The following is a 24788-nucleotide window of genomic DNA, read 5'->3' as shown; positions in this document are numbered from 1 at the left end:
TGGAAGAATTTAAAGTCAGAGCTAGACAAAATGAGGTACAAAGGGTTAGATAATAAATTGAGCCGGGCAACAAATAAAGCAAAAGAAGCATGGTAGAAGACGCAGTGCGAAGATATGGAAGGTTTGCAGAGGAAGGGTGAAATCGGTGCGCTATACAGCAAGGTTAAATCACTATCGGGAAGTAAGAATGGAAGATCTGTACTAACAGCGAGAGATAAGTCGGATAAGATGATATTTGAAATAGAAATTATCCAAGAGAGATGGAAGGAATACATAGATGAACTGTATGATGAAGAACTTAGGCCAACCAGCTTAGATATAGAAAGAGAATATGACGTAAATGAAGATAGTTTAGGTCCAGGCATACTCGAAAATGAGGCAGAAAAGGCATTAAAGGAGATGAAACTAAATAAGGCCGTGGGGTGGATAACATTCCTGCGGAACTACTGAAATGATTAGGAAAATGTGGGAGGAAGAGACTATATGGGCTCATTCGTAGTATCTATGAGGAAGGAACCTGGCCGGAAGACTTTGTGAGATCAGTTTTAGTTCCTATTCCGAAAAAAGGTTAAGGCCACGCCATGTGAGGACTACAGGACGATAAGTTTGATATCCCACGCAGCTAAAGTTGCTTTCAGGATCATCAATAAAGGGATGGAGAGTAGGGGAAACGATTACTTAGGGGATGATCAGTTTGGGTTTAGGAAGGGGAGAGGTACGCATGATGCCATTGCAGTAATGGGATTAATAGTCGTGAGGAATATAGAATACAAATAGGAAGTATTTGCCTGTTTCGTAGATTTCGAAAAAGCGTTTTATAGAGTGAATTGGGAAAAACTAATGCGTATATTGCAGAAAATAGGAATAGATTGGAGGGAAAGGAGGCTAATCCGCAACCTGTACATGTCTCAGACTGCTCAGGTGCGGGTGGGAAACGGAGAGTCCGGATGGGCAGTGTTAGGAAGAGGTGTAAGGCAGGGCTGCCCATTATCACCGTTGCTGATGTTCAACCTGTATGTAGAGGAAATGATTAAAGAGGCATGGGAAGAACTGGAGGTAGGAATGAAAGTCGTATGATGAATTCGTAAAATCAGTATTCGGGTATGCTAAAGACCAATCTCCAGTTTTTCAGTCAGCCAAGGGTTGCAAGCATTGATGAGTGGATTGGAAATCCAGTGCGGTCTATAGATGCGACTGTAGATATCATTCAGCGCTTTAGCCATGAGAGATTCAGGAGGATTCCATTAGTGCCAAGCCTAATTAGACGATATATCGAAGCTGCATTAATCGAAAGATGGTTATGAGGAGTGAGGGAAAGTTTGCCTGTCGTGAGAAATGGGAAAGAAATCTCATTTGCCATGGGTTCATTCTGAGAGACATGATCAATCAAGGCAATTGCTCCATTTTTAATTTCCACTTCCGCGAAAGCCGATTTGTCAGTTAAAGAATGGCCGCAAATGGAGCACATCGCACATTAATGCACTGTTATGAACGAAAATTATCGTGAGTAAGAGTCCACGTAGAGGAGAAAAATAACCATGGCGAAAGCAGAATTTGAAAAAAGGAGAAAGGAGTCGATGAAGGGAATACCTTGGCAGTTGCTCGGTGAAGAATATACTATTGAAGACGGATTTTATGCGCCAAATTGCATATATACCCAATTTTAGATGGTCATGGCTGAATATTTCAATCTGTCAATCAGATCTAGCTATCTATCTGCCCAGTGTGACATTCTTTATGGATTGATTTAACTTGAGATCGTCTTATGTGGTAAGTCTACCTAAGTAGGAAGGCGAAAGGGGGACGCTCTTCAAAATTCCTCTTATCTTAACTCAGTTCTATCATCCATACTAAAAAGAAAGACTCGTACTTTTTAGTATGGATATTAAATACTTCCACGAAGTGAAGCCTGAAACAATAGAATACAGGGTTCGTCCGGAAAATAAGTGTACTGATTTTTTCCCGCCGCTCCAGGCGCGCCCAGCACCGCTCTGACGGGCTGCAATTGGAGGGGGGTATGTTGGCAAGCGACGCTGAAAAAGGCAGTCGGCTCTGAGCTGTGGTGTAGTGAGGAGCTCTGTTAACGCGAACCTCCACGCTCGACCCACGTCACGGAACGCGATGCCGAAGTTTTTGGAGCAGCGTTATTCCATCAAATTTGCGGTAAAGCTTGGGAAATCGTCTACCGAAACTGTCGGTATGATTAACCAGGCTTACGGGGAGTCAGCCATGTCCAGAAACATGATCTTTCGGTGGCACAAGATGTTCGTGGAGGGCAGAGAAGAGGTCGACGACGAACCACGGCCTGGACGCCCATCAACGACACTCACCGACGAAAATGGGCGAAAAGTTCGCGATGTACTGAACTCTGATCGTCGTCTTAGTGTTTGGATGATAGCAGAGCAGTGTAATGTGCCAAAAACAATAGTGCACGAGATTATTAGGGAGCAATTATAGATGCGAAAAATTTGTGCAAAGTTGGTGCCGAAAGTGCTCAGTGATGATCAAAGACTCAATCGTTTGGAAATCGCGACACAACTTCTACAAGCGACTACAGCCCGGACTTGGCACCAACGGACTTCTTTCTGTTCCCGAAGATAAAGAGGAGTTTGAAAGGAACGCGATACGGGACTTTGGACGCCGTCAAAGAGGCCGTGACGACGTGTCTTCGAGAGGTTCCCGATGATGCCTTCGCGGGAGCGTTCCAGGAATGGGAACGCCGCTGGAACAAGTGTATCGACTCACAAGGGTCCTATTTTGAGGAATATTAGCTTAAGATATGTAAAAGTGTAATAATTTTTTTTTCCTGAGCTCAGTACACTTATTTTCCGGACGAACTCTGTATATCAGTTCTATCAGTTCATCAAACAGCATCATTCTGTTCTTCTCAATCTAGCAGTAACTTCTCTTTTCTTCCAAGTAAGAATCAGTTTTGTTTAGGTGCATGGATTTTTATGCATTGCCATTTTCTGTTTTGCATAAATGGATTCCCACAGGTATTCATCATTCTTGGTCATAATTATGACGTTATTCTCAGAATCGACTTGTAGTATGCAAGCTTATTCCCTCATCTAAGTCTAACTTTTCGATGGTTTTTACTTTGCCTTTCCTAAACCTGAATTTCCCTGCAAAATATCTTCTAAATATATCTTAAATACTGCCAGTGAGTTTTCGCATTCTCAGCTCCTTTATCTAATTTGCCCTCCATATTACGCATGCCGCCGCAAGGTGGCAACTTTTGTTTGTGTGAGGGTTAGGTGATTCTTCTAGTGTTGTAATCAATTCAAAGTTTTTAAGATAACTTGCGTATCTCTTCATCTTGACTTGTCAAAGACCTTATTCGAGTTCATGAATTCTACGCATAAGATATGCATTAAAACACTAATAAATGCCAAGTTATATTTGCGTGAATTATTTCTGTGAAGAATAGTTTTTTATTACGTTCGTCGTAATCTATTTTTATCCCGAATGAAATGAATAAATTATTGCCTTTTAGAATCAAATTAGTTTACCAGTCGTAAATAGTAAAATAATTCAAATGGACTACATGTCAACTGATTAGTTCAACTATAAATTCCTCATGAAAAATGTATTTCCCATTGTTATTTTGACTCTGCCGATAGCTTGAGTTTTGAGCTTGAGATTTGAACTACTTTCAAATTCAAAGGTTTTCCAGAGATTTTATTATACGGTACAACGCGTTTCACCGACTTGCGGCATCATCAGGTACAAATTTGCAAAACAGACAGAGCAAGAATATACTATATACCCTCAGGACAGAGTGGATTTAAAGTTTAGTATGGATATTAAATACTCAGTTTAGTATGGATATTAAATACTTCCACGAAGTGAAGCCTGAAACAATAGAATATATTCAAAGGTTTTTGTGTACTGTTTTCATTTACTTAATCAAGTTGCACATTTCCAACGTGGCAGATTCGTTCCTTTTTTAAATAATAAGCAATAAATGAAAGTGTCAGATAGTGCGCACCAAAGATTATGACAGTAAAATATCGCTGCCTCCTGCCATGTCTTTGTCACGGACTCTTATCTTTCATCTAATACTATACCGACTAGTGTTTTAATTCCCTTTGCCATTCACCCTGGTGGATGCTTGCAGGAAGTGCCATAGGTATAGATAAACGTATGATTGAACACAAAGTTAAGCGCAGCAGAGTAATGTTGTTTTTTATGCACTCAGATGGTCTGGCTATGTATCATAGAGCAAGAAACTTACCTTACATATGCGCATGCGCACACCTATGCACTTATTTAGGAAATGTATCAAACTGGGCACCTCCTATTAAGAGCGGCCGAACTCCATAACTCAAAATGAATAGCATTTGCACAACTGATGAATCGTCAATCGGTATCTGCTGCAAACTCCAGCAGATGCCGCAGTTTCATTGTGAATTCCCTGTTGCTTTTCAGGAAAGGGCTTGACTTTTTCAGATTTCACTTAAAAGTCATTTTTACCATTTTGTTTTCGTTTGTGCCGTATACTAATTACTTTCTCACGCCCTACGGCTTGTCCATAGATATACGCTTTCTAAATTTATCAGCAGTCCATCAACTGTACTTCTTTCCGCCAAACTTTGCCTGCTCAAATATTTTAGTATGTTTGCTACTTCGTCACATGAGATTCAGTTTCCAGCTTGAGTTAGAGGAAGGAACTCATGTTTAAAAAAAAATTCCGTAGCATCTTTTGTGTCTACCCAAAAAAATCTATCTTGGTCCATTTATTTCAGCAATCCACTCTCATGTATATTCCACACACTTGCGGAAGAAATTATAGCAACGGTCTAAATGTTTTCACACCTACTTTTTCAACGTATCCCCTAACTTCAACACGCCATTAACGATTTTGATTCTGTGTTATTTTTTAATACTCTATCCCCAACAATTTCTGAATATAAGATCATGTGACGAACCTCTTAAGCGAAGTGAAATCGTAAGTCATCAAGCGAAATCCTATGCTCTAAATCTCTTCTGCTTCTCGTAAATATTATATAATCATTTTTATAGCATAAGGATTCAATTTAATTCGTAGTTTATAGAATGGTTTCAGGCGTCACTTTGTGGAAGCGATTCATTTCAGAAAATAAATACTTGGTTATTCCACGTATATTTTTTATTAAACACGACCCGGGTTTCGACTTACCAAATCACCATCAGGTCACCTGACGATGACTTTGTAAGTCGAAACCTAGGTCGTGTTTGATAAAATATATATGTGGAATAATCAAGTATTTATTTTCTGAAATGAGTCGTAATTAATATTAATTGACTACGTTACTTCGTTCGATTCATTTTCACAAATATTTTCACTCTCTAATTATTACCGCTAGATACTATGGCATCATCCCCGGAAATTTCGATCTTTGAGTTGATCCCTGGAGGAAATATTGCTCACAATCTAACAACTCCATGTTTCCTCCCGTAGCCTGACGCCGGCCTACGCCCTCGTCGTATTCTTCTACGGCACCCTGCTCAAGAAGCTGGGCTCAGGGCCGCTATGGAACTCCACAGTGGCCTATGAAGCGGACTTCTGCACCTGGAACTGGTGGACCAACCTCCTCTACGTCAGCAACTACGTCAACTCTCCGCATATGGTGAGGTCACCGCAAATCCATGGAAGTGAAACCGAATTTGAGAAAAACCGCAGCCTTTTAGACGACCTTATGGGTTCCGCGAAAATGGAAACGAGATTATTACCCTTGACCTATTTAGACTCACAAACGTCAAGGAAACCCCTAACTTTACCATACATGGGTAGAACCTTTAATGCCTGTGTTTAATTCACGTTGGACATATCATCTTGAATTTGCCTACTTTTCGTTAAAAAAGTTTAGGTTTTTTGAGATGGCCCAAAGCAAAAAAAGTGACCCGTTGCCTAAAATAATGTAGCATTGACTCAAAGAGCTGCAGGCTCTGTAAAATACTCGATGCAATTGTCTCTTGAAATGGCAAGGTTGAATCCCCGAGGAAAAAATTGGGTTCAGAATAATCGAAAAAGAAATATCTCAAAAAGCATTTTTTTTCAGTAGTTAACCTAGTTCGTAGTCATTATTCTATATTAATTATAATCCATAGCAACAATTGATATTAAGTTGACTTGCATGCGTAGAAACGCATTTGAATCAAATATGTACTAGTGTGTATGTGAAGCCTTTTTTCGCCATTGTTTGGCGAAAAAAACTTCTCCATTAGTCATTAACAAATAATTTTGACAGTTTATGCCTATAGTGGAATATTCCAGTGACTGATTTTCCTAGCGACGACCCGTAGGACATTATTTCGATGTAATTATGTCTTCAATCCGATAATTTGGGATGAAGAAAGCAGAATATTATATGTAAAAACAATTAAAATTAACCGTCAACAAAATGTATTTGCTCTCTAAATTCCGTGATGAAAACTCAAGTTCCTGTAATTTTTGGCGGCCTAACATTCGTCGACAAATACCGCGGCTCTCGCTTGGATTAAGGAAAAATTACCCTTGATAATGATGCTTTGGCTATGACCCCGTAATTATGTGCAACCACATACAAGGTGTTTACATGGTATTTTGGAGACTCTGAGTTATAGCTGAGTTTTAATATTCAGACGCTCATTCCCCGTACCATATTAGATGTATACACTGGCATAAGACATCTACTGCTGGCAGCACATCCCCAGAGCCCAACATAGGAACCTAATCTAAAGTCTCCAGCCACTTGCGATCGAGGCCATAATATTGCCTCGATCGCAAGTACGTATGTAAGAGTACGTACTTGTAGTAAGTAAGATCCATCGGTTAGATTGAGCTCCGAGGAGTATTACTCTGTGATATCCCTTTATAAATTTGAAGTTTGAACATGCTTCAGAAGATATCATTGGTGAAAATGAAATATTTAAAAATATTATCATAAGATAAAAGAGGCACCTCATCCAGCCGCACTGCTGCTAAACTAGTACAAAAGTTGACGGAATGCGAAGATGGATGTTTCTTTCCGTTGTTACCAAAAGAAGAAAAACGAGGCTTCAGGCAAGAATGACGTGCTGAAAACTCATATAATATGCCGTGAACCATGGTAAATAATGTTTTCTGCAACCGAGACATAATTGTAAGCCTGATAAGAATTAATCTGCCTCGCCATCTCTACAAGGCCAATCGAACTACTCAAGGTTTTCCAAATATTTTTTAGGGAAGAAAATGATTTTTGCTCTTGCTTTGCTCAGGTAGCAGGCCTGAATTTATTTTTATCAATGAGGAAGAAGTTTTAAAAATAATTTTAAATCAAAACGAAGGTCGCGTTCGAAGAGAGTGGAGTATTATCCAATTACGCCGGGGCCAGACTAAATCAGGTGCGCAAATCCGGCGACGCCTCTATATTTCAATGCTTCCCCCGCAAATTAGGTTAAATGATGGAACCCAATAAGTTAAAACCGAATAAATAGATACGTTTGATGCATCAAAACTTACCTCAGATATTTCAAGGGAAATTAAGATAATAGCACGCATCAACTCATCGCTTGCGTGTGTGGCAGTGGGTGATTATAACACAGACTTTTTTCGACCCAAAATACCTTTACCCTATAAACCATAAACACAGTAATCAACCGGAAGGTCGGTTTAGTAGGTGATGGTAGAGATCACCCAGTACTAAGCCCTATACGGCGTGTGAAATTCACACATCAGGGTAGGGGGGCCAGTTCCTTTCCCTGTGCCGGTTATGGTTTCCCAGGAAGACCTGGTACCCGAAAAATCACTTTAGCTTGGGTGGAGCTGCAGGTGCCCAGAGTGCCTTGCCCGGGAATCGAACCCGGGACCCTCCGATGAACAGTCCAACGCTCTACCCACTGGACTACCGCGACCCCTTAGGGAGGTCGAAAAAAGTTATCCTGATTCCTGGTTTGTGGGAAAAGTGGCATTTTAAAGTTATCTGCTTCACACTTAATCTTTGTAATGTTACTAGCGTGATCTCCCCTACCGTGATACGATGGGACTGATAAAATATTTTCAACATCATTGCAAATGAGACATCCTTCCAATTTATGCAAGACATCAGTTCGAATCGCATGGAAACAATCGCTAGACTCCCTGAAAAATAGGTTCCTCTAGCCTCTCCTAAACCTCCAGTCCCTTAATCGGCCAATGCTTGTGCCACAGGGTGGAAAGGTGTACATGCGCACTATTCTTTAATTGCTCTCTCAGACTGGAATTGACCAATTATCGTGCCAGTTTAAGAAACTTGAACATTTATTCAAACCTTGGCGTCAATCCGCTCATGAATAATAGCCATTTGAATTGGTGTCATTCTTAGAAGTGAATCAGCGATTGTAAAACCTGTTCATCAAGTGAAAATGTACATACCCTTTGGATGATCGTGACCAAAGAGTGAATTGGAAACACCCATTCATGCACTCTTCTATTTACGCCCAGAGGAATTCGTCAACAAGTTCGAGGATTGAAGATATTTCACAAAGAAAAAGTGAAAACATCATATTCGTTTAAAACCATCTATTTTAGTTATACACTCCATATGCATGGAGAGGAACTGGCCCCGTGACCCCTACTTCTGGCTTAGTATTGAATGAACACCCACCAAACCGACCTTTGGCTGAATAAGTGTGTGGGTGTATTTTTACACTGGTTCCAAATAAATTCCCTGTTGGTGATTTTATCAATGGTTTTCGGGTTTGAGTTTTAAAACCCTTCGCTATATTCTGTAATCCTCCCATTTGGCATCCTGCAATTAGTTAAAACTATATTTTTTCTTTATTTTCGCTTACCGTACAATAAGTTCACTTTCGACGAGTTTATGTCCTCCATAACTAAATCCGTGCTTACAAATTTTGAATTACACTTCAGTACTTTGCTAAAATATTTTACAAATAATTAGATATATGGTGTGATAATTATGGAAATAGAATGGAAAAAGAGTCTGAAAATTAATCTTAAATCATTGTAATGAATTGATCACTTGGAATCATATTTCGCTTTTAGATGGTTTCACCTAATGATTGAATGTTTTAATGCACTCATTCCGTATAAATACAATTCTGAATAAACTACAAGAGCCGAATGAAGATGCTCTCTCATTTACTTTCTTATTTTAGCCATCGAGGCGAAGGGCAATCTTGAATTAGTCTCTAGCGTGTAAAATACAACCAGATTGAGAATCCTGAATACATTTCCACCCCTCGGGCATCGGCACTCTCCCAGTAAATACATACACTTAGTAAATAGCTGGCTTCAGTAAGACTCTGTAACCACCGTACGCGAACTTAACCCCCGCAGGGAACCGCGGTAAACTTTACTTTCTACGAAACTACGCTAGTAAGTGCTTAGCCACATGCAAGCAAACATAATCAACCCAAAGTTTTGTTATCATATAATAAAAATTTCTAAAATGAATTCAACGAAGCAAATATTTAATTGATTTTTTTTCTTAAAAGTTAAATTGGTTTTATTTACTCTATTTCAATCAATATAGGTGGGTTGCGGCACTCAAGGAGTAGAGCGTTGGACTACAGACCGGAGGGCTCGGGTTCGATTCCTTGGTCCTCTGGTCAGTCTCTCTGGGCACCCTCAGCCCCACCCAAGCTATGTGATTTTTCCAGGTACCAGATGATCCTGGGAAGCCATAACCGGCACACGGATATGAACTGACTCCCCCATTTCCTGTTGCATGAAATTTCACGCACCGTCGGGCTTAGTACTGGGTGAACCCTACCATCACCTATTAAACTGACGAGTTGATTACTATGTTTATGGTTTTTTGATCAATATAGGAAAAGCAACACAAAACGTGATGCATTTCATTTTTTAAGCACACTACGGGCCGAGCAGATGCGTACACAATAACATTACTTTATAAATTTCTTGATTAGGAGCAGCGTTCTCTCACATTTCGTCCTATCAATAAACAAGTTAAATAGTTTGTAAATGCAAAAAACATTTTAAGGAGTCCATTAATTATCCATTGCACCACCTTAAAGTTTCAAAGAAGCTCCGTTTTCTGAGTTCATAAACCCTAATTACGATGAAAGTGTCATTGTCTTTTGTAATCGATATTTGTTTTACACCAAACCCCTCGGCGGAAATACTACTTTGGTACGAATAAATGTTCAGCTCATATCACATTAGAGAACATCTCAGACGTTCTGGACGGGAGCAGTGGATGATCAAATATTGCAACTGGGGGGGCGGGGGTGTGAGGAGGAATGCGGGATGGGGTGGTGGAGATTACGGCGGAACCCAAGGCACCTTGTGGGCTAGGGAGAACATTTAGAGTTGACAGCTGCCTTTTCCGATCTTTTTTTCACCGAAATCTTTCGCGCCCTGAATGAAGTGGCAAGAATGAGGAGGCATTGTAACTACAACCACCAATGTAACACTATCCCAGATGTGTGAATTTTAATTTTGAAAGTCAGCGTTCCTCGTTGATGCACGTTGATGCCGGCCCTTGGAGATTGGGCGGAAGTTCAACTCCTCTCCTCCCTCCCCCCGTGTCCAAGATAATCAAATAAGTCACAAGCACCAAAAAAATCAAAGAAAATATTTTACTTACAGTAAAAAAGATGTAATCTAAAGTTTAATCATGATGTATCAAGTGAGAGGAGCGCGCATTAGAATAGGGTGATACCGCACCCCCTGCCAAACATCTGATCTTTTTAATCACAATTGCAAATATCAGCGGAGGCTTCTCCTTCCTTCCCTTTTCTCATCCGCAGTGCATGGTCCAGTCGTGGTACCTGCCCTGCGACATGCACTACTTCCTCATCGGCCTGCTGCTGCTGGCCCTGCTTCGCCGCCGGCCCTGGGCAGGTCATGCCTTCCTCGTTCTCTTCGCCGTCTCCGCCGTCGCCGTGCCATTCGCCGTGACCCTCGCCGGCGAACACGACGCCACCATGCTCTTCTACCGGGAGTGAGTAACCTAAGCAGCACATGCAACATGCAGGGATTAATTTCCTTGCAATCATATTTGGGAAGCACCTCCCCCCTCCCCCCCGTGTAAATGTGAGCGTCTTAGTATTTTGAATGTGTGTCTGATCACTGGCGAGGGATTAACTTTCTTCATAAATCGCCACACCAATCTCGATATTACACTCCTTTTTTAATTCTAAAGTGGTGTAGAAAACTCTCTATGGCTTTTTTTTAAAGGCAATACCGGTTAAGGTAGGTTTTTGGATGGACACAACTACCAAACAAATATTTTATTACTCCTAACAAAACACAAAATCCATAATCCTACTCTATATCAGGTCCCTCTTCATCTCTGAGTACTTCCTTCCTCCCTTCATCCCGTCCAACATCCCTATCCTGTTCCTTCCCTGTCCTCTTTTGCCCAACATTCTCCCCTCTATTACAGTCTTCAACATCCCACTGCCGGTCAACACCCTCTTCATCCATTTTCCCTGCTTCCATAGGATTGCTCCCAACAAACCCCTCTCTTCGCCCACCATACCAAGTACTTCCTCATTTGTTTTCTTCTCTGTCCATTTCACCTTCTCCATTCTTCTCCACACCCACATTTCAAAAGCCTCCAATCTACGTCTATCCTCCTGCTTCAATGACCACGTTTCCGCACCGTACATGGCTACGCTCAATATCAAAGTTTTTACGAGTCTTATCTGAACATCCTTACTCAAAGTCCCTGTCATCAACTTCCTCCTCCTTGTGAAAGCCTCTTTGCCTAGCGCAATTCTTCTCCTTACGTCTCTACTACTTTGACCGTGTTGGTCCAAAACACTACCGAGATACTCTATGGCTTATGGAAATATAATTTAGTACAGTCATTTTAAGTCACAGCAAGTTTGTTTACAGTGGAAACTCTCCCGAGCCAAGCGTAACAACTGACTGTCACTTAATATCCTGAAACAGAAGAGCATTTTAGGAAAGAGAGCTTCGCGAAATCTAATATACGTTAACGATGGGATAACAAACAGATTATTTTCCAGTGCTCCAGATGAAATCGAAATGGAAATTTATCTAACCCTTCGCATATCTAGCGAATTTCCTCTACAGATCCTTGAAAACTCATAAATATATTTATCTCCTCCCATAGTGAAAAACGCTCGGATCGTAAAATTACACCTGGTTTTTTGCGTCAGAACTAAAGAGCAGAATAAAACTGTTGTGCTGCCCATCACAGCATTCAAAAGCGAAGTTTTTTTGCGAAAAGTTGCGAGATCCTTTAAGGGAATTTTAATAGGCACTAAGGCAGAGAAGATTGCTTGCGCTCGTAATACATTGTACTAATCGACCAAATGCACCTATTTCACCTTTTGGACATCCAAAATCATCGGAGGCATAAATAAATGACGAACGGGTAACGGAAGGGACGGGCGCATTTGAGATGAAATTAGAATGAAGAATTTAATAACACGTCAAAAGGGAAACAATTGATAAATGAGTGAGTTTTATCATTATGAAGAAATAGCTCGTGTTTATATTCAATTGCGAATCATACGAGGAAAGTCCGGATTATTTTTGTTCACATTTATAGTTTGTTTTATTTTAAATGACTAGCTCCTTATCAAATTGAGGTTCCTGTATTAATTAAACGTAATTTGTTGGTAGCGGTAGGCTTGCTAAAGTGCGTAAAAACACTTGCATTTCATGATGGACTCTCAAAGATCTAACTGCAATATTTCCAAGGGCTACTTGATGGTGTCTGCATCACACGAGTAAAAAAATAAATTTCAGGTGTATGATTGCGCAACACACTTTAGTGTTGCAATTAACCAATTTTATTGACTAGTATTAAAAATTAAATTTCCTTTTCTTAAGAAATGCCATAAATTATATGCAGTGAAACCTGTACTGAGGGCGGGGGGGGGAGAAAGGTCCTGAGGAGAGGGTTTGTGAAGGGAAGAAGGCAGGGTGGGGGAGGACAAGGGAGAACTGTCTTATGAGCAAAGAGAATTGTTTTTTTAAAGGTGCTTGAGGATTACTCTTTTTATGGTGGGGTCGAAGGACTTTAAGAATGCGCACTTTCCGTGGTGTAGGGCTCTCGCACCGTCTCCCCCCTCACGCATCAAACGTATCACTGTGCTTCACCGAGGCCATCCATCCGCCCTTGCTTTCCCTCTTGAGTGATTTCTCAAATTTCTTCGTCCCTTTCCTTAAAACCATTAGTTTAGGATTCCCAAGCCAATGTATCGACACTGCTCCAAATGACAAAGCTTCTCCGGCAGGATGTGTACTGAGTGTATGGACGTTCAGACACCAAGGTCGTGCCTCTATCCCTACTCACCAAAACGTAAGTTAACTTTCTTGACAGCCCTCGTGCATCAGTCTCAGAACTTTCAAAACCATTCACAATCGAAGTAAAATCATGGAGAAGTATGCCGCTGAATCTTGCTTGGGCACTGTCAAACTAATTAATTGGAAAATTTGGATGGCTCAGCGGGCGTTGGCGAATTTGATGTCGCATACGAGTAGTACATCGTACGAGCCTTGAGACGTACGTCTTGGCAAGTTTACTTTCTCTCTCATTTCTTTTGTCCAAACGGAATTTTGGAAAATTATTCCTTGCCTCTCTTTTCCCAACACCCTGTTCCCATCTCTTGTCATAGCGTATGGTGCAGTTTTCAATTTTTCCATGCCATTACTTCCACAAACTACTCCAATCATGTCCTTCATCTTCACTCTCTTTCTTTGCCAAATACTAAATACAAATGATTGCCCAAGCAATTACTCACTCAGATCATAATTGCAATCCCAATATGACTTTTAAAGTGCCCTTTTTTGATTTTTTCCATACATTTCATGCATTACCTCTCATATTATTTCATCCATTATACGAGGGTAGGCTGGAAACTAATGCTTGTAGTCCACAAACAAAATTACCTTCACGAGCTTTCCTGAGGCATGTGGAAGTACATTCACCCTCAACATGTATGTGGAGGTTTGGAGTCGTTTCATTCACCCAGTGTATTTTAAGAAGTAGAGGTAATGCAACGTGTTCTAGTTCTATGTCAACGTGAGTTAAACAGCGTGCTGTTATCGAATTTTTAACTGCTGAAAAAGTGACTCCTACTGAGGTTCATCGTCGTTTAAAGGCTGTTTATGGTGAGGATGCTACTGATAGGTCTATTGTAAATCGATGGATAGTAAAATTTCGTGGTTTCCAGAGAGAAAAGGTTCAAAAGACAACCATCCACTAAAGAACTTCTTTTGACTGTGGTTAGGGATGGTCCACGAGTTTATGTGACCGATTATCTGAAAAGAGGGGCAACAGTATATTCTTATTAGTAAATAAAGCCTCTAAAACACCTCCGACGTCGAGTTTATCGTCTTAAAGGCAGCCTGGCGCCAATAATTTTGTAACATGACAACGCTCGTCCACACAACTCGCGCGCTACTGGAGAGGCTCTGCGAAACCTGAAATTTGAACCGATTCCACGCCCTTCTTATTCCCCCGATCTGGCGCCTTGCGATTTTTATTTCTTTTCCTCAACTCAATACACACCTCAAGGGAAATCATTACACCTCGGACGATGAGGTGAAGGCAGTTGTCAAGTCCTGAATTCGAGAAAAGTCGGAGAGTTTTTCAGTGACGGAATGAAAAACCTTGTTACACGTTGGGAGAAATGTGTTAGCCTTAACGGTGACTATGTTGAAAAATAAATACATCGAAACTTAACAGTTGTACTTTAATTTACTTTTTGCCCGATCTTGCAATTTGTTTTTGTTTGTGGTCAACAAGCATGCGTGCATTATTTTTCAGTCTAACCTCGTGTACCATTTTGAATTCTCTTTATTCAAACTCTTCTCCAACAAACCATCTTACTTCGATTAGTCCCAAGATATATGCACTATATCCGATCATTTCAGTCTCGATGTAACTCAATTTCTCTCATCTCATCTTCAGAGTTTCAGGCCGCCGTTTGACTGTCTTTTGCTTACCCTATAAAGCGTTCCGAAACAGGTGGGCTCGGATGGGTGGTACTTCGCTTGGTTACTAAAGTAGGGTAAAATAGTATGCGGTGTTGTTACAGGCAGGATATATTGGGACCGTTGTGCATTTATATAGTCAATTGCTATTGTTTTCTCTGAGCTTGGCGCTTAAATATTTCATGCACGGGACTGTAGAAATAAGATGGGGTTTTTGAAGGTTTGTCGGAAGCTTTCATTGGATGGCTTTAGTGTTTGTCAAAAAATGTGACTCGTGGACATTTTATGGATTAGATTTAATATTTCACATGCGTAACGTACGCTGACCGCAGTACATCCGTGCCCATATGGCGAAGGTGTTTCTATATATTTTGTTTGGCAAACCAGAATAAATAATGAAAGGAAGTTGACTTCCCCTCATTCCTTATCCTTTCATCACATCATCTCCGTCAGTAAATGAAATCAATATCCAGGATTCAGTAATGGGGATATCGTTCCTTTTATGAGGTTTGGATTGTGGTGTTATCTTCTCATGCCTTACACTCAATCCAATCTATGATTCTCCGAGGATAGGGCCCAACACGAGACTTAAATGTTCCGCTAATTGAGTCTGAGAAGTTTTTTCAAGGGGTCACTCATGTTTTGAAAATTAGATTCGTCCGACAGGACTAGGAATAGACTAAAATGTTGCGATCTTGAAAACAGCGGCAAATCGTTACATTTTGAATTCTATCCTTGGTCTATGCTACTCTTTGCTTCTTGTTCCTCCTTGCGTTGCTCACTAAGACAACAATCGGAATTTTATTCTGCCGAATATATATTATCAATATTTTCCACTCTTTCCTCGCAATTTTGTCATAGCATGGCTTCATACATCTGAAACTCTTTGCTGAATAATTGCATTTTTCATTTATATTATCCTTTGTCTTGCCAAAAAATTATCTTTATCCATTATATATATATATATATATATATATATATATATATTATATTTGTATTTATACATATATTTTTTTGGAATTTTCATTGACCTTTTCGTTTCATAGTCAACGGTACAGTATTCATGGTTTCAGTTTGAAAGCATCTAATTCCGCAAGCAAGTCTTTTCAATATTTGCAAACAAATCGTTTCATATCTAATGTACGAAAATTCAATTTTCAAAGCCCCTAATTTCATTGAACCTTTTCACAGTTTTCTGTCAAACCCAAGGGCTAGCAAACACTTCCAAGCCTTGTATACAAAGAGCCACACTCGTGCTGGGCCGTATGTGGCGGGACTCATTGCTGGCTACATATTCCACAAGAGAAAACTCAACGAGACAAAGATGTCAAAGGTGAGTCAAGAACTAATCTTAAGTAATTATAATATTAAGTATATAAATACTTATTATATAATAAGTATTATAATATTAATTTTAATGGAAGTAATTGGCGATTTAAACCTTCAAAATAATTACATGTTTCTACAGGGCTCGCAAAATTATACAAAATATACGCCATTTCATGGGCAAGAATATTGCGTGCTAATCATTTGTTGGTGTTACTGTGTGAAGTGTCTAAAATTTCAGGAGTACCTTCGGTGCTTTTTCTAAATATCTTCAACTAAAAAACCAAAGCAATGCAAAATTAAGACTGATATACCGAGGTGAGTCTTATCAAATATGACAATATTGGTGGAGTTTTATTTTTGAGCAAAACTGGCGACATTAAGCCCTTAAAAACTCGAAAATTCATTTTGAATAAGTACCCAATTAAATTGGAAAGTTACAGATAGAGCTATGAAACTTCGAGATCCGTTCTTAGGGTCTCGATCAAAAGGTGAAATAAAATTTTTAAAATATCCGGCCTTGGCAGAACGGCACATAAATGCTAATCGGAATTAATTCGCAAAATATATCTTATCATGGATTGCGGCACCGTTATGAAAATAGCCTATTATCTAAAATCTGCATATATGGATGAAATATCAACAAATACAGTTGATCTTATAATGGAAAAGCACCATTGAAATGAAGGATAGAAACTGGTACCTAAGAGCAATGCTATTGCCTAGCTACCGTTGCCCAGGATTGGGTTTGGGGCTTTGTGAACTACCCCCTCGGTAGTCCCGGTTCCTTGCCACGGCCGCCGAACCCTGGCTCGCAAACTTCTCCCGAGGGTTTAATTGTCCCCCGTCTCTCCCGCAGTGGACGGCCCGCGCTCTCTTCGCCGTGTCTGTGCTGCTCTTCGCCGCCATCCTCTTCCCCGCCGTGGTCTTCTACACGCCGCAGGTTGAGTACGACGCGTGGGGCGCAGCTTCCTACGCCGCTCTGCAGAGGTTCATCTGGGGCGTCGCCGTCTCCGCTCTCGTCGTCTCCCTCGCCTCCGGCAAGATCTGTGAGTGCCCTTTCCCTACCCGACGCCCCTCTTCCGGCCCACCTCCACAAGTATAGGGGGCGTGTCCTGCCACCCCCGTTACTCCCGTGGGAAAAAAGCATTCCTGTTTTTTACCTATACCTATAAATACACTGAAAGTGTGCGTGGTTTGTATAAAACGGATCGGAAAAATAGAATTACTTCGGATATTGTTACAATGCCTCAACTTTCTTTGAGCATCGATACCCTTTAACGTCGACACACTTCTGCTAGAGCGACTATTACACGAGTTAAAGGCTCCCTTGTAGGCGGATTCCGGAAGGTCCATGATGGTACACGTGCCAGCTTCTTTGAGGTCACTTTGGGCCCAGCGGTGGTGTTCTTTTGAGGGAGGATATCACCCTTGGGAATATAAAACAGTCTGCTGGTGGCAAGTCAGGACTGTAAGGGGGTTGGAGAATCGTCGCGATGCCGCTGCAGAAGGTCTTCGCAAGCAGACACTTAACTTGCTCTTGGTCGTCCGTCAAGACCATCTGGAAGAGTTTAGCGCAGACTTTTCGCATCGCTAAATTTTCAGTGCTAATGGTGCGCACTGACATCTTATCAATGTCAATGCGATCTTTGATCATGCGCACACTTAAGAACCGACGGACTGAATTCAGCACTTCACGCCCACGTGAGGAAAAAATTAAAAGCGATACTTTTTATTCAAATCGTCTTCCTCTCAGTTTGCGTAAGAGATGCATTTTGGTATGTATTTTTACTGAAAATATGTATTCATTTTTATGTAGAATAATAAAATCTTCAGATGAAAAAGAAAAAAAAAACTGTTTCTTGCAGAAAAGTTTTACCATCAGCTTCTCATTTTTAAATAGTTTAATTTTATGTCAATGGATAGGAAAGCCCATTCCTACGACATCTTTCATACTTTGCCTTTTTGAGGAAAGAGGGAAAAATTAATTCAAATTTGAGTCAGGTTCAACGTCACGAATAAATGTTATCATGGAGTTGTACCTTTAATTCCGTATCAGAGTCTATATAGACCAAAATTATGACAAATATTACAATATTTCGTTCCACGTATCGTACGGTGACAGTACGTAATTCATTGTATTATTTTGTCAATTAACCCTCCAACCGCTTAACTTGCTGGCATGATAGCTATTCGGTGAAGCTCTTCGTCATTTACGTGCATTGAGAGTCTGGATACATGTTCACGTATTTTAATACGAAATGAATTTTCTGGTTACCAACTATGGTAATCGGTTTTTTAAATCAGCATCGTTATCCAGGAATTTTTATTTTTTTTGCCAAATAATTCATTAAGAAAGCGCTAAAGGAAAGGCGATGGCATCGTGATGAATTAACAAAAGATAAACCTCCAAAATTCTCCACCAATGCTTCAAATTATGAAGAAATTTTAAAATACCAAACGAATAACCTGACACTTGTCGAATTTCTTATGCCTGAGAATGGGAAATTTTGGAGGAAATCTGACTTCTGAAGGACAAAAAAAATCCTCCTTCCCACATCTGCATGAAGTTATCTTAAGTATCGGGAAACGATTATGAAATACATCGCATACAATTCAAAGTTTCACCCTTTTCTACTCTCTACTTATTTTCCCCCTCGTCTTCTCTGTCTACTTTTCTCCTTAGCCGCAAAAATAACTAAAAACGAGTACAAAAATATAATTTGCTGCGTACAATGCCATTTAATTTTATCTTTAAATATATGCTAAAGCAGTATTAATTTAAGCGCTATAATTTGCTGAAAGATATTATTGTTATTATTATAAGTTCTTGAGTAATGTTTTAACATGTTCTAAATATTAACGGCAAAACTTGAATAACTCACAGTAAATTGCAAAAATTACGCTGTCGTATTTCAGACTAGATTATCTATAGTATAGCTCTGGTACTTGCAAATATCTCTAATGAAGGAAGTGAAGCTTACAGCCGCAGTGTAAGGTCTAAGCACGTTGACCATACGTACACTTTTGCAGTCTGGATACCCTCGTGATACTGATGTTGTTCGTAAAGTAATATCACGAAAACAGCCTTATGAAACTTGAATGACGAGAATATTACAAGATCCCTGATGCATTTTATTATAAGGACAACCATCCTACGACCTCGTACAATGCCATTAATCCAATGGTTAAATTAAAAGAACTGCGGGAGACGACGCTAGTCGCCGTCTGGTAGAAATTTAATCCATGGATTGGTTTGAAGCAATTCTCTAAAAATGTTTCCATTTGATAAACTCGTCGTTACTACTGTCTTCTTCTTTTTGACACCTGTCTGTCTTCTTTTTTGCCTCTTATCTCGTCGGCTTTCCTCAATGCCGTTTTTCACGCCCATTTTTCTTAGAGGCCTGGCCTTTGTCTTTAAAAATGTTTCCGATGAGGTTATCTCTTAATTTCGGTGTTAACATTAAGTGCAGCGGTAGACGGCGAGGAAATTTCGGGGATCCGAGGAGAAAGACGAACCAACCAACCACGAATACCATACTAGTTATTTTGCTTCAATGAAACAAGCCTTTAATAATTTTTTGATAATTCAACCACTCCAATTACCATACCAACTCAATAAATGGCACCTTTTAGAGTCATCATCTTTTAGATGTTTTAACCGCTATAAAAAGATATTTGCCATCCTTTTGGTTCATAAAGGCGAGTGTCGTAGTCTGTGAGGTAGGAATGGCTGGTGATAACTGTACTAAATATTTTTGTTCCTACTTACCGTGTTATCTCTTTGTTGGTAATTCTGTCTGTTCGTCTTTGTCCTATTCCATCACGTTCCCAATGCTTCCAAACTTCTCTTTTCTGCTGATTTCATTGTTTATACCTTACCGTCTCAGAAATTTATCCCTAGTATAAATTTAAAAGAAGTGCCTCTTTACGAACTATAATGCTGGAGGACAGCATCATTACTACTAGTCGACTGACCTCTTTGACTTGAATATCCTGCGAGGTATATTATAATTCACAGTGCTTCCAAGACTGTTTCTGTTTATTAGGCAAAAACATTCTTTCCTTTCTTTCGCAATCGATCCCTCATTTTTATTTGTATGTTTGCTTCTCCTTTTCTGCCACATACCATTGTATTTGTTTTGTTGAATCTTTATGTGGCATTTACCGACTCAAATTTACCTAAAAAGTGATGCTAATCAACATAAAAAAGTTAACGCAAAATTATTCATTCCGCATCCTGTTTTGCTGCAAAATCTGAATGCACTTTTTGCGCGTAATAATGCGCGTGTAACATTTCTTCTTCAGGCCTGGTCTCCTCGATTCTGTGCTGGACCCCGTTCGTGGCGCTCGGGAAGCTGACGTACTGCGCCTACCTCGTCCACTTCACCTTCCAGCTGATCGGCCTCGGCGCCGACCGGAATCCTAACTACGTGACCAACTACAACGTGGTGAGTGCGTGCTCCCCAAAGAAAGCAGAGTAGGCCGTCAGGGGACCTCTTTTACTCTTGCTAATTAACAGCACAGTATTAATAAGGTTGACTTAATAGAAAAACCGAAACCCAAAGCAGGAGAGTGAATGAAGAAACGTCAACTGTCAAATTCGCGGGTTAGTCAAGCGAAATCCTTAAAACCACGCCACAATTTCGAAACATTTTGCCTGTGCCAATTTTCGTTTTCCAGAGTAGCAGCCATGGTTTGATGAGTAGTCAACAGCTGGAACATGATACCAGAATGCAACAATACGGTGCAACATTAGCGTCAAAATGGCCGCTCCACTTTCAACATGCACCCCATAGAAACAGCGATCAATCATTCGTTTTTCCTCTAATAAAGGCGGTGAAAAAATCTGAAATTCGAATAAAAGTCCAAAGTGGTTATTTACATATTTCACTTTAGCAATGACGTTTGGACAAGAAGTTCTTAACCAGTGATATTTCCGCATCAGTTTCCCTTCGACCAGGTGAGAACACCCCGTTTGTAACGGCAGAGGCTTTCAGTGAAGCTAAAGCCTGGTCTTTCCAAGAGGTATCCGCGAAATTTTGCAGCGCTTAAATAATTCTATTGTACGCCAGGAGGACGATATATGATAATTGTATGAGTGAAAAGCTTGAGTATTCAAGATACTACGGCAAAAAAATATTTAAGTTATGAGTTTTTCATTTGACCCATCTTCGTATTTATATTGAAAAAATATGTGTATAAATTCAAATCTTCTTCTGTTGACTGAACCGCTGCCTCGTCAAATACGTGCACACCAGGGTTTCACTAGTTCATTGATACCAAGCAAGCCAAATGCTTTCGACTGAGTGAACAACCGTGTATGTACCTGTATGTAAACACCAGTTTTAACTCACCCTCCGTACTGGATTAGATAACACCAAGTGGTCCAAGCAAAATATAACTATGCGGTCGGGTGAATATCTAGGAAGTGGAAGAAACAAGTTTTAGAGTTTATCTTTCACAGTTTGTTTGACGTGAGGCCACTGGTTATCATACTGCAACGACACTCAAAAACCAAGAAAAATCTATGTTTCGACATCATTGAATATATTAACTGATTTAGAAGCAGTTTCAAATTAGTCATACTCTTAAAAAAGAACTCTTTGCGCTAATTGTTCCAGAATTCAGCCGTCACTTTTTCAGAAGGGAACAAGCATTTCCTTTCCGCCGATCTGAGACTCACCGATTGTTTTCTGATTCGCTGACTCCAATAGTCACCACCCATCACCTATCTCTTCTCTTCTTCCCCAACTAAAGACAGTGAACTCACGTTCATCAGCAGCAGCTGTCACCGATCATACTTCGTATAGAGTAATTTCCTTTCGCTCATAATGCTTTAATAAGACTGGGCATGAATTCGCACGAAAAACTACATAATGTTTGGGGTAATCTGCCTCAAAAACCCACGATAGGAGGATTTTGGTCACCGAAGATGGACAATGGAAAATCCTTCAGCCTGTTTAGTAACTCCTAATCGAATTTTTTAAACAAAGGCATCGTTCCATTTCAATGCAAACCTCAGACGTAACTGCAGTTTGATTAAAGACAGAGTAAGCTGCACCAGTCATTCATACCTTACCCCTTCATACCTTCTATTGATTTCATCCGTCTGTGAATATCTACCGGATTTTTCGGCTTCACTTTTTCACTCCATCAAAATACGGAAAACGCAATTTTAAAGATAATTTTTGACGCACCCTTGTATTTTACAGTCATATATTCAATTCATAAACACGTACATATTTTTAATATTATTGTTATTATTATCATGGGTAATGTATCGGTTAAGGCAGGCTTTGGATGTACCCAGCTACCAAATAAATACTTAGTCTCTCCTAACAAAACAAAACCCAAAATCCTACTCTTCAAACAAGCCGCTCTTCTATTCCGTATTCTACCTTTCTCCCTTCACCACCTCTTACATTTCTATCCTATTCCCAACGCATTGTCCCCTCTATCACAGTCTTCAACAGCCCACTGCCAATCAATACGTCCTTAATCCATTTTTCCTACCTCATTATGAGATCTCCCAACAATATACATATACACACACATATTCAATTATTATATTATATAATACACTATACAAATATTATAATATACAATACACACACTATGATTTGCCTGATTCTGCCTTCCCCACCTCTATTGTGTTCGTCCTTTATATGTTTTCCTATCCCTTTTCCTTACATCTATTTCTATGTGAATAATTATTTATTCGCCGCTTGGGAGGATTTCGTGTTTGAATGTGTGTATATATATAATTATTATTATTATTTGGTAATCTACCGTTCAAGGTAGGTTTTTGGATGGACACAGCTACTAAATAAATATTTTGACTCCTAATAAAACACAAAATCCAGTATCCTACTCTAAATCAGGTCCCTCTTCATCTCTTATGGGTTATTAATTTTCATTTGTTTTATTTATGTAAGTCGTAGATTGAAGTAGCTCGTAGTATGGCAGAGGGTCCCACTGTTGTTAAGTTCCTTCATTTACAAGGTTCCCGGAAAATTCACGATGAAATGATGGCTGTTTATGGATATTATAACCCATCATATGACACAGTTATGAGGTGGAAAAGTGATTTTCAAACTGGCTCAAACTAGCACCCACTGGCTTACGGACGATGCTGCCATAAAGCAGGACTTAATCTGATTAGAACGAAGAGCAACCATCCAAATGATCTTGAATGTTACTGATCTTAGCGATAGTAGGGTGTGGAAAATAATTCAGAGAGAACTACACTTGTCAAAGATGGGTTAGCACGCTGGGTTCCGCGACTACTGATTCCTTTTCATAAGCAAACACGGGCGACTTGCAATCGCGACCATGGGATGACCGGCAAAAAAGTGATGTGACTTTGAAATTCTGCCACATTCGCCCTATTTTCACGATCTCGCCCCAAGTAACTTGGAGCGAGAAGCGCGAGCGAGTATACCATTCGATGGTGACCATGCAGAGAAGTCAACAAATTAAAATGAAGTTTATTTCTCGATTATTTCATAGTAAGGAAAGTTTTCGACAGCCCATCGTAATTATTAAATACAGTTTAGGCTGACTTTATCAAATAATTCTTAAAAAATACTTTTCATAACGACATGCGCAGTTAAGGACTAAGAATGGTTGTTGACCACAGTCACATTTTGGAATCGCATTTTAAAATGTGGCATATCAGGATATTACTATTATTAGGTAATCTACCGGTTAAGGTAGGTTTTTGGATGGACAAAATTACTAATTCAACACTTTGTGACCCCCAGCAAATCACAACGTCCTCCTCTACATCAGGTCCCTCGTCATCTTTGAGTACTTTCTTCCTCCCTTCATCCCGTCCAACATCCCTATCCTGTTCCTTCCCTTTCCTCGTTTTCCTAACATTCTCCCCTCAATTACAGTCTTCAACATACCGCTGCCGGTCAATACCCCCTTCAGCCACTTTTCCTGCCTCCATAGGATTGCTCCCAACAAACCCCTCTCTTCGCCCACCATACCAAGTACTTCCTCATTTATTTTCTTCTCTGTCCTTTTTACCTTCTACATTCTTCTCCACACCCACATTTCAAAAGCCTCCAGTCTGCGTCTATCCTCCTGATTCAATGACCACGTTTCCGCGCCGTACATAGCTACGCTCCATATCAAAGTTTTTACGAGTCTTTTCTTAACATCCTTAATCAAAGTCCCCGTCATCAACTCCCTCCTCCTTGTGAAAGCCTCTTTGCCTAGCGCAATTCTTCTCCTTACGTCCCTACTACTTTGACCGTGTTGGTCCAAAACACTACCGAGATACGTAAACTGTTCTACCTGCTGTAGTTTTTGCCCTCCTATTCTAATGTTAAGCTTAGCCTTTTTCTTTCTAGAAAATCGCATAACCTTTGTTTTATTGATATTGATTCTCATCCCATACATGTCGCACTGAATTTCCAATTCACTCAGCAATGCTTGCAGCCCCTTGGCTGACTGACAAACTAAAGCTTGGTCATCAGCAAACCTAACTGGTTTTACGAATTCCCCGCCCACTTTCATTCCTGCCTCCAGTTCTTCCCATGCCTGTTCAATCATTTCCTCTGCA

At 40.1% G+C, this 24788-nt stretch overlaps 1 protein-coding gene across 1 annotated transcript in view; it reads left to right on the top strand.

The window, feature by feature from the left end:
* The window catches only part of LOC139700721 (O-acyltransferase like protein-like), an 82079-nt gene that overhangs the window by 47607 nt on the left and 9684 nt on the right, over positions 1-24788 (top strand). Inside the window, exons 6-10 of the mRNA XM_071599170.1 lie at positions 5444-5612; positions 10720-10913; positions 16079-16220; positions 17073-17262; positions 20522-20664. Coding sequence (XP_071455271.1) covers positions 5444-5612; positions 10720-10913; positions 16079-16220; positions 17073-17262; positions 20522-20664 — 838 coding nt within the window. The remainder of the gene's footprint in view (positions 1-5443; positions 5613-10719; positions 10914-16078; positions 16221-17072; positions 17263-20521; positions 20665-24788) is intronic.

The sequence above is a fragment of the Hetaerina americana genome, unplaced genomic scaffold (assembly GCF_022747635.1).
Source record: "Hetaerina americana unplaced genomic scaffold, ioHetAmer1.1.p SCAF_107, whole genome shotgun sequence".
Taxonomy (NCBI): domain Eukaryota; kingdom Metazoa; phylum Arthropoda; class Insecta; order Odonata; family Calopterygidae; genus Hetaerina; species Hetaerina americana.
This window is presented reverse-complemented; position numbering and strand designations above follow the sequence as displayed.